Source organism: Dromiciops gliroides, chromosome 4 (genome assembly GCF_019393635.1).
Source record: "Dromiciops gliroides isolate mDroGli1 chromosome 4, mDroGli1.pri, whole genome shotgun sequence".
Classification (NCBI taxonomy): Eukaryota; Metazoa; Chordata; class Mammalia; order Microbiotheria; family Microbiotheriidae; genus Dromiciops; species Dromiciops gliroides.
In genome coordinates this window covers 136,782,714-136,801,236 of record NC_057864.1, presented here as the reverse complement: position 1 = coordinate 136,801,236, position 18,523 = coordinate 136,782,714, and the positions used below count along the sequence as shown (strand labels likewise).

At 38.1% G+C, this 18,523-nt stretch overlaps 1 protein-coding gene across 1 annotated transcript in view; it reads left to right on the top strand.

Annotated features, from left to right (window-relative positions):
- The window catches only part of WDR64 (WD repeat domain 64), a 182,175-nt gene that overhangs the window by 28,897 nt on the left and 134,755 nt on the right, over positions 1-18,523 (top strand). Inside the window, exons 4-6 of the mRNA XM_044003187.1 lie at positions 7,373-7,476; positions 10,383-10,412; positions 17,541-17,651. Of these exons, the coding sequence (XP_043859122.1) occupies positions 7,373-7,476; positions 10,383-10,412; positions 17,541-17,651 (245 nt within the window). The remainder of the gene's footprint in view (positions 1-7,372; positions 7,477-10,382; positions 10,413-17,540; positions 17,652-18,523) is intronic.

Genomic DNA, 18,523 nt, shown 5'->3' with positions numbered 1-18,523 from the left:
AGAAAACATAAAGGGAGCAGGAAGGGGAAGGGGATACTACTTTTTCAGGAGAGTGGGGGATGTGGGGGGGGTGTTTGAAAAGTTGCCTGGGGAGTCAGGAGCTAAGCCAGGTTAGAAGTGAGTGTTTCTGGTATAGATACTTCCTCAAATATAGGCTTGTTGGAGGAACATACCAATTGAAGGAGGAGACTAAAGGAGTGGAGCCATTAACAGCTCAAGAAGGGAACTGAGACAATGGTGGGAACCAGAAGCTGAACTGGGTTAGAAGAAGATAACAAATACCTGACAGAAGAATTGGGTTTGCAAAGAGCCTCTCAAAATAACGAATACTAATGATAATTTGGTCAAAAACAATATGGGAAATGTTTAAAGTAATAGATCCCATGGCCAACAGGTATAGTAAACTCTGTTAAGTCACCAGTGAGAATACTTCAGAAGGAGAAATAAATAACAAAATATCCCAATTTCAACTGGTCATTGAGTGAATTGTGACCAAGGCTAGTGGTAACTTAGAAGTAAAGGACATAATTAAAATTCAATAAATAGGTCCACCTCCTCATTGTAATAGTCATGTGAAACAGACTGGATCAAACTTGGAGATCCAAGTTCCAACAGTAGAATGTAAGTTCCTTGAGGGCAGAGATTGTTTTGCATCTTTTCTTTAAATTGCTAGCACCTAGCACAGTGCCTTGCATACAGTAGGTGCTTAATAATTTTCCTGTTGGATTGGGTGGCATAATGCATGTGTTCAGAGAACTTCCTAAGACATGTCAAGCCTATCTACTTCTGGCAATTTAAGTGGGAATAAATGATACTGCCAAAAAGAATCTAGAAAGATTCTCTAGATATTATCAAGATGGAGGGAAGAAGGGGGCTGCTAGGTGGCGCAGTGGATAAAGCACCATCCCTGGATTCAGGAGGACCTGAGTTCAAATCCGACTTCAGACACTTGACACTTACTAGCTGTGTGACCTTGGGCAAGCTACTTAACCCTCACTGCCCCACAAAAACAAACAAACAAAAAAAAACCAAAAAAAAAAAAAGATGGGGGGAAGAAATGAAGAGTTTTTGAGTACAGGTGACCTTAATGTCTTGGTTGCCAAATGAAAGTAGGGAGTTTTAAAGTGAAAGCAATGGGGTGGCTAGGTGGCACAGTGGATAGAGCACCAGCCCTGGAGTCAGGAGGACCTGAGTTCAAATCTGGCCTCAGACACTTAACACTTACTAGCTGTGTGACCCTGGGCAAGTAAGTCACTTAACCCCAATTGCCTCACTAAAAAAAAAAAAAAAAGGTGAAAGCAAAATATGAAAAGTGAAATCAGAGGGATTTAATTTCGTAGACTATGGCTTGAGATCCATGAAAGATAGACCCTTGACCACCGTGGATAGAGTATATCTAAGTAGGTTTGAAAATTATCTTCCTGAACACTAGCCAATATGATTGAGGATTTTAAACTGAAAAGTGGAGGAAGGAAATATCCAAATATATATTAACCAGATTCTATAAAGAGTAACAATTATGACTCTAAAAAGAGCAACAGTTATGACCCACAAAGAGCTATTTAGTAATTCACAAAAGAAAAAAAAACCCAGGAAGATGGACTAAAATGATTCTTATTGTTCTAAGTTGTATCTCTATGCAAATATACAAAGTATAGGTGACAACATGAGCTAGAGATTTTAACATGTGGATAACACTTAAGTATCATCGATACCTGGTAGGATGTGACGAGTGGCTGGAATATCATAATAGAAGGACACACCTTATTCAAATGGAACAAGTTATATAGGGAAGGAGACAGTTTAACACTATACAAAAAAAGTTATAAACTTTTGTGGAAAAGCACAAGTCCTTGTTGGGGGTATGACATGATAGAAATCATTTGAGGTGAAGATCAAAGAAAGAAGAAATAGAAAAAATATTGAAGTGGGAATAAACTAAAACCAGTCCAGCAGGAGAAAATGTATTTGATTTCCTGGTCCAGACCCCAAAGCTGGCACTGAAGCCAGGCATAGTTTTCATTGGAGACTTCAAGTGGGCAGACATCTGCTGAAGAACTTTTGCTGATAAAAGCAGAACAATTAATAAATTCTTGCTGATATTTTCATTATTAACAACATAGAAGAAGTAACAAGGTAAGCTTCTGTTCGGAACTTGATCCTTACCAATAAAGAGTGGAATTGTTTATTAAGGTAGTCAGCCAGACATCTAGCATTTATTAAGTGCCTACTACATGCCAGTCATTATGCTAAGCACTGAAGATACAAAGAAAGGCAAAAACAGACAAACAAATCCCAAACCCAATACAAAACTGCCCCTGCTCTCAAAGAGGTCACAGTCTAATAGGAGGAAACATTATGCAGACAAAAAAATCTAAACAAGTAGAATCTGAAGCTCAGAGAGCTGGCTACCATGACATTTTAGAGTTTGGAATAAAGTGGCAAGTGCTGGCCATCATATGATATGTAACCAAGACATTAAGAGAACATGTTTCAAAAAGTTCAGGAATACGACAGGTAGGGACCCATATCTTAAGGATGAAATTTTGGTGAGATAATCGTTTGATTCTGGCAAGAGCTAGGGAGCTTTCTAGAGAAATTCATGTGGTTCATAGATTCAGATTTTAATAGTCCCAGTATACTTTTCTCTAATCAGATCACAGCTGGAGTATAATCAGACAAGTTTTGGACTCTTGATTTTTGAAAGTATATTGATTAGTTGGAGTCTTTACTGTAAAGAGTAATCAGTGGAGGAATTGTGGGAAGATAGGTACACTATAGCATTATTGTTAGAGCTATAATTCAGTACAATCACTTTTGAAAATAATTAGTATTATACAAAGTGTTTAAATGTCCATACCCTTTGTCCCTGAGATCCCACTACTAGGTATATACCCCGAGGAGATCATTGATGAAAAAAAAGTACATTTCTATATTAAACTAGTTATATGAAAACTCATTATCATACCAAGGAATTAGAAGCAAAGTTAGATACCCATGGTTTGGGGAATAGTTTAAAAAATGTGGCACATAAATATAATGGAATATTGCTGTAGTGTAACAAACAGGATGAATACAGGGAAACGTGGAAAGATTTGCATGTACTGACTGATACAGAGAGCAACAGAGCCAAGGGAACAATAAACACCATGATTACAACAATGCAATTAGAACAACTACAACAAAACAAGAAAATTGAATGTTGAAACATTACAAAGAACAAGCATGACACCAAAGGAGAGATATCAGAAGACCTCTCCCTCACCTTCACAGACAGTGGAAGTCCATGAGTATGGAAAGTGGTTTATATTTCCTGAGTTTTTCCATATATTGATGCATTTTGCTGGAATTTTTTTTCTGTTTCTATTTTTCTTTGAAAAAAAAATTCTTTGGGGGCAGGTGGGTGGCACCAGTCCTGGAGTCAGGAGGATGTGAGTTCAAATCCTGCCTCATACACTTACTAGCTGTGTTACCTTGTACAAGTCACTTAACCCTGATTGCTTCCCCTCCCAAATAATACTCTTTGTTATATGAGATGGCTTTCTGGGAGGGAAAGAAGGGGAGGAATAGAGGGGGAAACTCAGGCAATGTAAAAACAACATATAAATAAAACCATATTTAAAATTAAACAAAAATAGGCAACCATGATGAGAAAAGATCCACAATCCATGTTTTAGGATGACAGTGTTTATATAAAACTCTCAGGTCTACAGAGTTCTTTACAATTATTATCTCTATTTATCTTCATGACAATTCTGGCAGATCAGTGCTATTATTGTCCCCATTTTATAGGTGAAGAAATGGAGGCAGAGGTTAAGTGACTTGTCCAGAGTCACATAGCTAGGAAATATCTGAGGCAGGATTTGAACTCAGGTTTTCCTGACTCCAAGTATAGTACTCTATCCACCCAGCAGCCTCATACCAATGAAAGAAACTAAGGATTTGTGCCCTGAGAAAAGCTGCTGTGTTTGGAGTCCACAAAAACCCAGTTTGGATTCCTGCTTCTGATGTCTATTATCCGTGTAAATATAAGAAACCTTTTTGAGAAGCCCAGTCCAATGTAAGCTCTTTGAGGATGTGGACTATTTTTTTCTCCTTTTATGTTTTTGTATTCCCAGCATGTAGCATAATGACTTGTATACAGTAACATCTAATAAAATCTTGTCAAATTGCTTTGAATAGTGGGGCCACTGTAAAATGAGGATTAGGATACTTGTAGGCAGCTGGTTGGTACAGTGGATAGAGCACCCGGAGAATGAAATCAGAAAGACTTGAGTTCAAATCCAGCCTCAAACACTTATTAGCTGTGTGACCCTGGGCAAGTCACTTAATCCTGTTTGCCTCAGTTTCCTCATCTGTAAAATGAGCTGGAAAAGGAAATGGTAAGCTACTTTAGTGTCTTTGCCAAGAAAACCCCAAATTGGATCACAAGGAGCCAGACACAACTAAAATGACTGAACAAGTACCCCTCTCAGAGTATTGTTGAGAATAAAATAATGTAACATAAAAATTTTAAAGTACTATATAAGTGGAAGTTACTATTAACATTTTTGAAGTTGTAATGGGGGAAAATGGGGTACGGGTTTGGGTAGGGGTTGGCGTTCTTAGGAATTCCTCTTTAAAGAATTACACCCTCTAGCACGCAAAAGTAGTTAGAATAAGGTGGTAGTTTATTTAGGGGCAAGGGAAGGGAAGGGGGGGAGGGAAACCATGAAAGAAATCCTTGGACTTCTCATGGGGAGATAGGCACAAAGCACTTGGCTCAGAGGTGCCAATCTCCTCAAGCAAGAGACTGGCAGGTACTTTTATAGAGGACTGATGGGGGGAGGGGTGACCATTTGACTGTGGAAAGTTCCTTTAGTGAGGGAGGACCATCCCCCACTGGTGGTGGCTAGAGGAATTGGATAAGAGGGGTGGCTACGATCTCTCTTCAGGACACAAAGGCCACAGCCGCACCCAAAGTTACCTCCCCAGGGATAAGGGAGATCAGAATGAAGGGTGGAGGTTCCGAAGCTAGCTCAGTCCCATTTGGTTCTGTTTATCTCTCTAGGTGTATCTGTCCTCTGGTTTAGTTTCTCAAGGAGAAGATTCCTCAATGTGCCCCAGAGAACTTCTGGGGGACTTTGGGCCCACAACAAAGTGCTTAGAAAAATCCCCAACTGTTACCAAGCTCCCATCCCTTCTTTCTCCCCTCCCATCTTTCTCCTTGCCCCCCATCTTTCTATTTAATTCTGGTTCCAGTTCACTGTCCAGCTGCATCTTTCTCTGATATCTGTATAGAGAGACTAGTTCTTCCAAATACTATTACCTATTGAAGTCTAGCCCAGAGATGTCAAACATGCAGCCCATAGGCAGCAAATTACTCAAGTGGCCCAAACCAAATTGAAGATGTAATTTGGAAATGTTTAACAAAATGAATAAAAATACAATGAAACAGACAATAATGTGATTTTCTAATATGTGCTTTTCAGAGATTCTTATGTATGGTGTAGTGGCCCCCATTTCTATTTGAATTTTAAACCACTGGTCTAAACATGAGGTATTCTTTAATCACCTTTATTCATATGTGATTATTCAGACCAAACTCTCTTGCAAAGTTGGGGCTTGAAGCAGTTAGCACCAAGTCATTTTCAAACAGAAAAGCATTATCTATAGGGAATCTCACTTTAATTTCAACTCTATTTGGCAAATGATAACCTAACAATAATAGACATTTATGTAGTTCTTTGAGTTTTGCAATGCACTTTACATATATTATTTCATTTGAGTCTCATGGCAACCTGTATAAGGTTGGTACTATTATAGATCAGTGAAGTGTAAAGAAAATAAGTGACTTGACTAAGGTCACACAGTTATTACGTATCAGATACAAAATTGAAATCCAGTTTTCTATGCAGAGCCCAGCATTTTATCCAATATGGCATCATGAGAGTGACAATTTTTTTTGATGATCAGACATCTCCCTGTTTTGTGCTTTGCTTGATATTAATAGTCAATGTTGTCAAAGTCAATTCCATTATTATATATTCAAGGAATCTTACAATATACATGAGAGGTGTTTTATTGGACAATAGCCTCTAAAGGGAGGTATTTTGCTTTTGCCAATTTCCCTAAAACAAAGGCCTGAGGAAGGTTGGGAAGAATTCCCAACCAGGAGATTGAAGGGAATTGTGATGTTAATAAGCCTATTTTCATCATTCAAGTTCCCTTCAGATTTGGCTAATGATAATTATTTTCTCTTTAGTAGAGCATCCAAACATTCTTAGTAATGATTCTATTATCTACACCAGGGATGTCCTGGATTGATGTGGCATTTTTTGTGGATCAAGTACTGAAATATTGAATTATTGGTTAACATTATAGGAAGAATGGGGCAGCTAGGTGGCAAGGTAGATAAAGCACCAGCCCTGGATTCAGGAGGACCTGAGTTCAAATCCGGCCTCAGACACTTAACAATTACTAGTTGTGTGACCCTGGGCAAGTCACTTAATGCCAATTGCCTCACCAAAAAACAAAAAACAAAAACAAAAAACATTATAGGAAGGGTTGTACAACTTTGAGGGCATTGTTAGTTACATCTCTTTATTAACTTGGAACAAGCATGTGGCCTTGATGAAACAGTATGGTATCCAAGTATGCAAACCATGAAACCAGGAGCAAATGATGACCAGGTAAAAGTTTAAAAAAGTTACCTTGACATATTTAAGATTCATTATCTGTTCTGTCTGACCCTTTTAACTGTGTAGAGATATAGAAACCATAATTAGCTTGGCTGATTATCTTCTGTGCTATTTCTACGATGTATTAAGAATGAGTGAAGAGTTTTGACTATATGTATTTTGTATGTTTTCAAAATTATTTGAAACAAACTACAATAAACTGAAAATTCAGGGAATTAAGTTAATTTTGTTCTATAATATTAGAGAACCTCAAATAACATTAACTCTATATCAGTAAGCTACTATGACTTTAGAGAAAGCTGGGATTCCTAAACATATAATCTCAGTGAAGAGATAAAGCTTTACAAAACAAACAAACAAAAGAACAACAACAACTACAACAACAAACAAACAAAACCCCAACCTCTCTCTGTAGAATGTTATAGAACATATGAGCCCCTTCTAGGACTAGGGCACTGTTTTGGGGGGTTCTATGTAGCATGCCATTCTCTAGCTCAGTGTCATCAGATTGATATCCTTTGGACAAATATGGGCTTGGTAGCAGCTACTACTGTTTGGTTGACTTTTTTTCCTGGCTTGATTGTGCCCTGAGACTTTTTAGAAAAGATATTCATATTTTGTTTTAAATCTAACAAATGGATTTTGGAGTCTCTTTAGCTGGGAGATCAAATGAATTACTATGCCATTGACAGGGGGCAGGAAACGTGATGTGGTTAAGTGTCTCGTCAAGATTCCTCAACTGGATTTCCTGATAATAGCGACTCAGAAAGGATCGATAACAGTCTTCAACAGTCAGGTAATTTTTAAAAGTTGTCTTTTTGTTATTTTTTTTTTCAGTAATTCATCAGGCAGAGCCAGGATTGCAAACCACAGTTTGAAATCATCACCCCAAATAAAAATACAGACAAATCCTTAAATAGAATGCAGATTCCCCAATCCATTTTTGTAATATTGAGAACACCATAGCTGGCATTGTCCCAGAATCCTCTGTCGCATAGTGCAGGACTGATACAATCATAGGATAAACCTGGATTAGTGCTCAGATGAAAAATTAAAAAAAACATTCATAAGGAAAATGGTTGTGAGAGTACCCTGTGAAAATAGTAATCTGGTAGCTTAGAGTGACTTCGAGCCTCTTTTAAGTTCCTAATAAACTCAAGCTTTCACCTCCAACTTGAAGTATCCCTGGGAGATTTTAATAGGAGAGGTATGTTGATAATATCGATGTAATATCATTATGAATCTGCAAAGATGACAATTTAGTGTTAATATGATTAAAGCATTCCAGTTTTCCAGTTCATTGGCAGCTGTAGAAAGGACTTCGTTTATGAAAGACTTGAAAACTGAAATGAGTTGGTACTTTTTGTTTCTTTCCATTTATCAAGGCCTTTTCTATAATATTCCTTGTGATTTGGTTATTCTATGACAAATGGGTTGATTGTTCTTCTGTTCTAGAAATCAAAGCTAGTAGAGAACAAAATATTTGAATTGAGAGGCTTATAATTTTCATTTTTAAAAAAATGTTCCTGATTTATTGGTGCTCAAAATGAAATTTATGTATGTATGTTGTGTGACGTGTTTTTATCCAGTCAGATAAACATTTGTTCATGTATACATATATACACAGTATTTAGTATTTAAAATCAGATGTCTTATTTCTAATATGTAAATGTAATTGAATGCATTGATTAACTTTACAGGTATGATTGTTCAGCATTAAAACAAATAAAAATTAAAGTTATTTAAAATGTTGAATGCCTTAGAAATAAGGAAGGAACCAAGAATTCATTAAATATCTACTATGTGTCAGGTACTGTGCTAAGGGCTTTCATTTGATCATCACAACAAACCTGGGAGATATTGTGCCATTATGATTACTTCCATTTTCCATGTGAGGAAACAACAGAGATTAGGTGATTTGCTCAGGATCACACAGCTAGTAATTATGTAAAACTGAATTTGAACTCAGAGCTTTTCTGTCCAACACATTGTACACTGTGCCACCTAGCTGTATGTGGTGTATATTAGGGGGGATTTTTTTTTTGAGAAGTGGTCAGACTAATCATTTATCAAATGACAGAATGTATGACTACATTTGAATACTTTATAAGAGTCCAATACATAATTCATGTTCTTTATGGAAGAGTAAATACAATGTATCAATTTTCTGACTTTTTTGAAAGACTAAAGAATATAAAATGAAAATGCTATAATATAGCCTGCATCAGAGGTTAACATTTTTTTAAAATGATAACTAGCCTTAAGGATTATAAAACCCTCATAACAATTAAGAGGTCTTTAACATGTAACTTCCATTAAAGATAAGTGTGTTGAGGGGAGCTGGGAAACAGAATTAAAAATTAAGTATGTGGTGCTCCTTCTCTTTTATCTATTTTCCTTTCAAAACTTTAGTTTTCCCAGCTCTCAAAAGAAATATAGCTTCAGTAATTAGCTGTGTTACTTCAGGCAAGTCACTTACCCTCTGCCTCAATTTCCTCAACCTTAAAATGGGCATAGTAGCAGCACCTCACAGGAATGTTATGAGGATCAAATGAAGTAATATTGGTCAAGCACTTAGCAGAGTGTCTGGCACATAGTAGACACTATATAAACTTATTCCTCCTCTCTCCATTCATATAACAAGTTCTATCCGCTAATTAGACTATTAGCTCCTTAAGAATAGAGACTATTTTTTGCCTTTCTTTAAATTCCCAACATTTAGCACCATACTGGCTCATAATAGATTTAAAAATGATTCAATTCTATTTTATTTTCAGGTACAAATACCCTCCCTCTCCATTGATGGACTCAGAGTACAGAAAGGAAACTTTTTTCCTCTTATTTTTTTGGGGGAGGGAATCATTGTAGACTTTTTTTTTTTTTTTGGTGAGGCAATTGGGTTTAAGTGACTTGCCCAGGGTCACACAGCTGGTAAGTGTTAAGTGTCTGAGGCTGGATTTGAACTTAGGTTCTCCTGAATCCAAGGCCAGTGCTCTATCCACTGTGCCGAGTAGCTGCCCCCATTGTAGACTCTTAAGGCTTTGTTAATCCTTCTTCAGACACTTACTGGTTGTATGACCCCTGGCAGGTCACTTAAACTCTCTGAACCTCAGTTTCCTCATCCATAAAATGAGTTTAACAGTACTTATGTCACAGGGTTGTGGGAATCAAATGAGATAACATACTCGAAGATCTTTGCAAACCTTAAAGCATTATATAAACATTACCTATTATTACTATCACTATTATTTAGAGGGATTTAAAAAAAAATCTTGTTGCTAATGTCATTTCACTATAAATTTTTCATCACAGAGAGCCAAGTAACGTCTAGTTGTAACAGAAAGAATTTAAAGTGATATGTCACAGGACTAGGGAGATGAATTGCACAGCAAAAAACAGTGCAAAATAAATGGGAAAGAATAAGAAAGTAGGAGCAGAGCTGTCATCCACATGCTTCAAGATAAGCCTCTTAATTGCCTGACATGCAAAGGGGACTTGGACTTTGCCATTCTGCTAAGCTTCTCAGGAAGATAAAGGGATAGACCAGGGTGGAGAGAGGTCCCCAAGAGGGAAGGGTGTGTGTGTGAGTGACACAAAGCACCAACATGAAAATGGCTCCATGTGTGCTTGAAGGGATAGCATTCTTCTTCTTAATTGCTATGTCTAATATGCTTCCTTCTTGCTTTGCTTTTTTTCTTGCAGATGAGGGCTCAGGCAAACATCCATGTTACAGTAAGTATTTCATTTCTTTTTTAATTAACTGAAAGGGAAGTTGGAAGATAGTTTCTTAGCAATAAATTGAAAGCACCTGGCCTATAAATACAAATGCCTTCCTATTTTGCTGCTTTATCTGGGGGAATGTCAGAACCCAAATTCAAAGTAAGGTCTCCTTGGCTACTCATTGGACATTTCTACTGGATTATGAAATGAAGTGACTAGGAAGTATAAGGAGACCTTAAGTCTTGAGCATCTGTCTAAAGGGTCAAGCCTACATATTTTTTTTGGGGGGGTAGGCTGTTAAATACAGAGCAAATCTAAGTAAATCAAAGTGTACTGAGAAAGGATGCAATCACTTAATTAAATATATTTACCATGTTTTATAATGAGCCAGTCATCACAGAAGGTTAGTATTGGGGGAAATCCCAACATATTCCATTCATAGTTATCTATAAAAAATAGGTAGGATTGGGACAGCTAGGTGACACAGTGGATAGAGCACCGGCCCTGGATTCAGGAGGACCTGAGTTCAAATCCAGCCTCAGACACTTGATGCTCACTAGCTGTGTGACCCTGGGCAAATCACTTAACCCTCATTGCCCCACCAAAAAAACAAAAACAACAACAACAAAAAAAGGTAGGACATAGTCTGTAATAAATATGGTGGTCTTGTTTGTAATGGGGGACAGCAGGGTAAGAGCTTCTTTAAATAAGTTGAAAAAAATATTTGAAAGCCTTTTGGATTTTAAATTTGAAAACAAGGATTGTTGGTCTGGTTCCCCCCCCTCCATAGTGAGGCAGATAGATGATGCTGTTATAAAACCACAGACATACATTTGCTATTAGAATTCTTCTATAGCTGCTAATTGGGCAGGAGAGGAAAAAAATCACGTCCTCCCAAATCCTGCTATTAGGTGTTAGAGATACAGCAATGCAAGTGGGTACAAGAGGTAAGAAAAGATAGTGGAGTTACTTTTGGACAGCTTCAGGAAGTTTGGATTTATGGTTTATCAGAAATAGTGCTGGGTTTGGGGTCAGAAGTTCTGGGTTTGAATCTGGTCTCTGATGCCCACTAGCTATGTGACCACACTAGAAAAATTTTAACTTCTCTGAACCTCATTTCCCTATCTTTAAAACAGAGATTGTAATTTTGGAAATAATTACTTCAAACATTGGCTCTGAAAAAAAGTATTCTAAATCATAAAATGTTATATGCATATGTTGTTATTTTAGTCCCAACTCTGCCACTAACTAGTTCTGTGACATAGAAAAGCCAGTCAATCAACTAACATTTTGAAAGTGCCTATTATGACCTTAATATATGTCAAGCTCTGTGCTAAGTCATTTAAACTTTCTGGTCCTCTGTCTCCTTATCCAAAAATGACTGGGTTATTGTCTTCATTTCTAAAATGAGAGTTTTGATGGAGTGAGGAATTACTTTGATGTTGATGTATGTGATCTTTTTTTGAAATGAGCCAAGGTTAATTTAATAAGCATTGGTTGAGTATCTGCTATGTATAAGGGGCTTGATATACAGACAAAAATGATAACAGTCCTGAAAGGAACTTGCATTCTAATGGGAAAATAGCATGCACATCCATAAGTATATACAAAAGACATGTAGAGAAAATACAATGTGATTTGGAGATGATAGGGACTATTGTAACTGGGGAGGCCAAGAAAGGTCTCCTGGAGGAGATGGCACTTGAGACTCTAGGAAGTGATGATGCAGAGCATTCTAAGGAGAGAGGAGCAACCTGAGCAAAGCCAGGGGATGGGAAATGGAATGTTTTGTCCCGGTAATAACAAGGAGGACAGTTTGGCTAGAATGTAGAGTGCTTGAATGAAAGTAAGATGAGATTAGCTTGGAAAGTTAGGTTGGAGCTGAATTGTGAAGGGCTTTAAATAATGAAAGCTAGCAATCATAACATGCTTTAAGGTTTGCAAAGGATTTTAAAATATATATATTAACTCATTTGATCTTCACAATAAACCATCAAGGTAGGTGATGTTATTATCATCTCCATTTTACAGATAAAGAAACTGAGGCACAGAGAGGTTAAAGTGACTTTCCCAGGGTCAGCTACTAAGTGTCTGAGGCAAGATTTGAACTGAGGTCTTTGCTCCAAATCTTGTGCTCTATCTACACTGAAGTTGAAAAAAATGTATTTGTACAGGTGACAGAAAGCCATTGAATCTTCTTAGACAAAGGAGGGACAGGAGTGATATAAGTTCAAGTTACAGTAAAGAATATGATTTATGTTGAGAGAATGTAGATGAATTTGCTGACCTTAGTACTGTAGATTTTGCAGTTATATTATGCCCAGATGTAGAATTAAGTTATTGTTCATTTGTTAGTAACTGACAGATTCTATCAAATAAACTTTCTGGGGTTTGCAATACTACATTGAATGTACCAGAATAAAAGGACAAGAAGAAAAAAAATGAAGAAGAGGAGGAAGGGGCATCAGGAAGAGGACAAGAAGAAAGATTCAATCAATTAATAAAGATTTATTAAATAACTACTTATGTAGCACATACTATGCTAAGTGCTGGGGATACAAAAAGGGGCAGAAGCCAGCCCCTGTTCTCAAGGAGCTTACAATCTAATGGGGGAGACAACACACAAACATTTTAAGCAAGCAATATACAGGTAAAATAGGAATTGACAGAAAGAAGACAAAAGAATTAAGAAGGCTTGAAAAAGACATTGTAAAAGATGAGAGTTAGATGGGACTAAAGGGAGGTCAGTAGGTAGAGTTGAGAAGGGAGAACATTCCAATTATGGGGGGACATCCAGAGAAAATGCCCAGAAAGAAAGAGTGTTTTGTTCATGGAACAGCCAGGAGATCTGTGTCACTGGATCAAAGAGTCCATGGAAAGGAGTAAGATGTAAGAATATTGGAAAAGTAGGAAGGAGCTAGGTTATGAAGGGCTTTAAATGGCAAATAGCATTTTTTTATTTGATCCTGGAAGCGATAGAAAGTCACTAGAGTTTGAGTAGAGATGGGGTGAGGATGGTGTGGTCAGTCCTTTGCTTCAGGAAAACACTTTGGCTGATGGATGGAGGTTGGATTGGAGTAGTGAGAGAACTGAGACAGTCAGATCCAGCTGCAGGCTATTGAAATAGCCAGATGTGAGGTGAGAAGAGTCTGCAATAGAAAGGTGGCTGTGTCAGAGGAGAGAAGGGGGTGTATTTGAGAGAAACTGATTGCAAAGGTGAAATCAATAGGCTTTGACAAAAGACTGGATATGGGCAGTGGGTAAAAGAGAGGCCTAAGAGCCTGGGAAGATGGTATTATAGTAATAGGGAAATTAAGAGGGGGTGAGGAGGAGGGGGCGTTCAGGTGGAAAGATAATGACATCTGTTTTGGACTTAATTTGAGATGTTTATCGGACATCCAGTTTGAGATGTCTAAAAGGTAGTTGGAGATGGGAGATTAGAGACCAGCAGAGAGGTGGGGGCAGAATAAGTAGATTTGAGAAAATTCAGCATAGATATAGAGGAAGAAGAAGAAGAGAAAGAGGAAGAAGAGGGAAGAGGAAAAAGAGAAACAGGAAAAGGAAGAGGAGGAAATAGAAGAGGAAGAAGAGGAGGAAGAGCTGGGATACGTTTCTGTTTTGCCATTACATTCTATATTCAATTATCCCTACGTAGTAGATATAGAATTCATGAATAGTAAACACAGGGTGGGCCAAAAGTCACAGAAGGGTTTCAATATTTAATAACTCCTTTATTTTTTGTTTTTTGTTTATAATACCATAGCCTCATATACAGTATATATAGGAAATGAATTTACATTGTGTGTGAAAAATCAAATCTTATAAATGGTGAGAAATAAAGAAAAAATCATTTTCAAAAAGGAGAAGAGGATTTAATAGAGGATTCTGGTTAATGTAGTGTCAAAATGGCAGGGAATTATTTGTGTTTAAATGTAAATATTTTACTAGCTAGAAATTTAACTGATTTTGCAAGTAGGCAGCACCTATGTGATCTGGGCAGCAGAAGGAAGATTCCAGTGTCTTCGTCAAACCCAGGTGCTCTAATTTTCTGAAATTGGCTTGAAATAGATCAGTAAAGGGGCAGCTAGGTGGCGCAGTGGATAGAGCACCGGCCTTGGAGTCAGGAGTACCTGAGTTCAAATCCAGCCTCAGACACTTAACACTTACTAGCTGTGTGACCCTGGGCAAGTCACTTAACCCCAATTGCCTCACTAAAAAAAAAAAAAAGAAAGAAAAAAAAGAAATAGATCAGTAAATCTGGAAGAGAATTAAAAAATCATCTAGTCCTAACCACTTCATTTTACAGATAAGGAAACAGGCCCCCAGAGAAGGGATGGCAGTCAGTCAAGAAGCATTTATTGAAGAAAAGAGAATGGGAGACAGCTGGTGAAAAATCACTGGGTGAGGAGATGGAGTGTTGTGTTTGAGGGACAGCAAGACCAATGTTCCTAAATTATAGCACGTGTAGGAGGGAATAAAGTCTAGAAGATTGAAAAGGTAGGAAAGGGCCAGCTTGTCACGGACTTAAATGTCAGCCAGAAGATTTCATATTTGATCCTGAAGGAAATAGGAAGCCACTGGAGTTGATTGAGTAGGAGGGGTGACGTGGTCCTGCCTGTGCTTTAGGAAGTTCGCTTTGGCAGTTGAATGAAGAATACACAGGAGTAGGGAGAAGTTTGAAACAGGAAGATCAAGGAGGTTATTGTAACAATCAAGGTCCTGAGGTAGTAAGGCTTGCACCAGGGTAACAATAATGTGAATGGAGAGAAGAGGATGCATGCAAGAGATGTTATGAAGGTAGCAATACCAAGATTTGGCAATAAACGGCATATATGGGATGGGTGTGAGGTGGTAGTCAAAGATAATGCCAAATTTGAGAGCATGGATGACTGAAAGGATGGTAATGCCCTTGACAATAATAGTTAAGTATGGGAAAAGGAAGGCTTTGGAGGGGGGGAAATAATGAGTTCTGCTTTGGATGTGTTAAGTGTGAAATGTGTTAAAGTACCCAAGGTCATATTAATAGTGAATGGCAGGACTGAGACCTGAACCTTAATCTTTAATAGTTTTCATTAATGCATAGCTCTTTCCATAGGACAATGCTACTTTTCTTTAGGATTCTCTTTTAAAAATATACACCAAATTAACTTTTTTAAAAAACTAAAAGTATTTTATTATTTTCCAGTTACATGTAAAGATAGCTTTCAGCATTTGTTTAAATAAGATTTCCAATTTCAAATTTTTCTCCTCCCTCTCCTCCCTCCCCACCCCCGACAGCAGGATTCAATATAGGTTTTATATATATATATATAATATAGATATTTATAAACACATATACATACAACATTAAACATTAAATTCACTTTCACTAAGATGTCAGTGACCTTTTAGAACTTCATTCTTCCTCACAGAAAGGAATGGGACATAAGAGGGCTGGGTCATTTGCAAGGGGGAGGGAAGAGTGGTGGTAAGGGAAGAGAAAGGATGGAGGAAGGGAAGTTGAACAATACTAAAGGCAAAGCATGATATAATTTTCCATTGCTTTTAGAGGCCTAGATGATTTAGGAAGGGGAAGGCTAGAGGATATTTGTTAGAGATCAAAAGGGGAAGGGGACAGAGAAAAGGAAGATAAGGCAGAACAAGGCAGTGGCTCCAGAGGTTGGAATCAATTCATCGATAAGGAGAAAAAAAGTGTGGGGTGGGACTGGAATTGGAATCTAGAGCTGCCCCTCTTTCCTCTATATTCAAATGGCTGCCAAGTCCTGTTAATTCAACCTCCAGCATAGTTCACATACCCACTCACTTTCCTCAACTCACATGGCCAACCACCTACTACAGGTTCTTGTTGCTAGTTACCTAGACTTTTTTTTTTTTTTGGTGAGGCAATTGGGGTTAAGTGACTTGCCCAGGGTCACACAGCTAGTAAGTGTCAAGTGTCTGAGGTCGGATTTGAACTCTGGTCCTCCTGACTCCAGGGCTACTGCTCTATCCACTGTGCCACCTAGCTGCCCCATACCAAGACTTTTATAATTGCATCTTTCTTGATATCCCTCCTTTTCTCTCCTTTATTTGGTTCATCCTGAATATGGCTGCCAAACATCTTCCTATGGCACAGATATAACCCTGTAACTACATTCCTCAAAAGCGTTCAGTAGCTCCCTATTCCTCTATGATAAAATATAAACTCTCTGCCTGGTTTTTAAGACCCTACATAATCTTATACTGCAGCTAGGTGGTGCAGTTGATAAAGCTCTGAACCTAGAGTCAGGAAGACCTGAGTTCAAATCCAACCTCAGATACTTACTAGCTGTGTGATCCTGAGCAAGTGGCTTAATCCTGTTTGCCTCAGTTTACTCATCTCTAAAATGAACTAGAGAAGGAAATGACAAACCACTCCAGTATTTTTGCTAAGAAAACTCCAAATGAGGTCACTAAGAGTCAGACACAATTGAATGACTGAACAACAAAATATCTAATAATAGACTACCATTCCAGCCTTTTTTTACATTATTCCTCACTGTACACTGTGCTCCAGCTACTAGGTGTTCCCAAACTTAACCTTCTATCTCCTACTTCTGTGTGCATGCAGATGTGATCTCCCACCCCTGGAATACCATCTCACCTCATCTCTGCCTTTCAGAATCTTTATCCTCCTCCAATGCTGAACTCCATTGCTAACCTCCCTTGAGAAGTCTTCTCTGACTCCTCCAATCCCAGTACTCTTTCATCTCTCAAATATTCCTAAAGCATCTGACTTAATTAAGACAAGGTAGCTAGTTGGCTCAGTGGATAGATCGGTGGACCTGGAGCCAGAAAGACCTGACCCCAAATCCAACCTTAGACACTTACTAGCTGTATGACGCAGGTCAAGTCACTTAATCTCAGTTTCCTAATCTGTAAAATGAGGAAAATAGTAGCACATACCTCCCAGAGTTGTGAGGATCAAATGAGATGATAATTATAGTCAGTGCTATATAAATCTTGTTCTTATTGTTATTACTATGTAAGCCACATAAACAGAAGCTCTTTGGGATTCTCCATAATTATTAAGGTTGTCAAGGAAGTAGTGAGTCCAAAAAATTGAGACATGATATATAAGATGAGGTTATTAAGTTGAAAAACCTCTTGCTTCTTCTCTAGGACACTTCTTGGATCACGGGATGTGATTACCTCCCTCAGCTAAAACGAATCGTTGCTGTCACAGAAAGAACCATCATCATCTGGGATTATAAAGCACAAGGGAATAGCCAGGTGCTGTGCCAAGAAAGGTTCAGGGGCATAAGCCCCTTCTGGTTAGTAATGTTGTTACCCAGGCATGAGCTTTCCACCCAGCTGTTTAAACCATTTTGGAAGAAGAGAGAGCTGGAGATATCAATCCCTTCTGTCCTTTAGTGCCTGGATCTGCTTTCTGATTCTGCATTTATAAAATGTTTTTACTTTTAAAATTATACAGCATTTTCTTGGGTAGGAATGTCATTAAAATCAGCTGTCCAACTTTGGTCATAAATAGAGTGGGTAGGGAAGAAGCACTTCAACTCCTTCAAGCATTGCAGGGCCACTATTCTGTCATTATTGCCTATCTACTGTGTGCCTAAGAAGGTGCTGATGGGGGCTGCAGGGGCTTCTGGAGAAGCACAAGAAGCAGCCCCTCTCTTTGGAGAGCTGAGATCTTATAATCTAAGTGTCCCTGTCAGAACTAACAATCCAGGAAAAGCAATACATGTGAGAGAAAAGAACAAGGCAGTTGGTAGTTCTGTGTTAATTGTATAGCACAGATTATCTTGGTAGCTACAGCAGTGGACTCGAGTCACAACGAAGACTGTGGGAGAGGCAGGGCTTGAGCTGATATTCCTGCAAGATGGATAGGATTCAGGAACCATTCAGCTCTAACAGTTCTGACTTGGTGACCTTGGGCAACTTCATTTAACCTCCTTTCATCTCAGTTTCCTCATCTGTAGAATGAGGGGGTTGGAACCTCTGGGATCTCTTCAAGTTCTAAATTAGAGATCCAATGAACTATTGGTTAGCCTTTCAGTGGATCTATCTTAGGTGCAGAAAGAATGTGGGGAAAACTGCTTATTCTATCTAAGTCAAGATTTCATAACATGGTGCATAACTGGCAT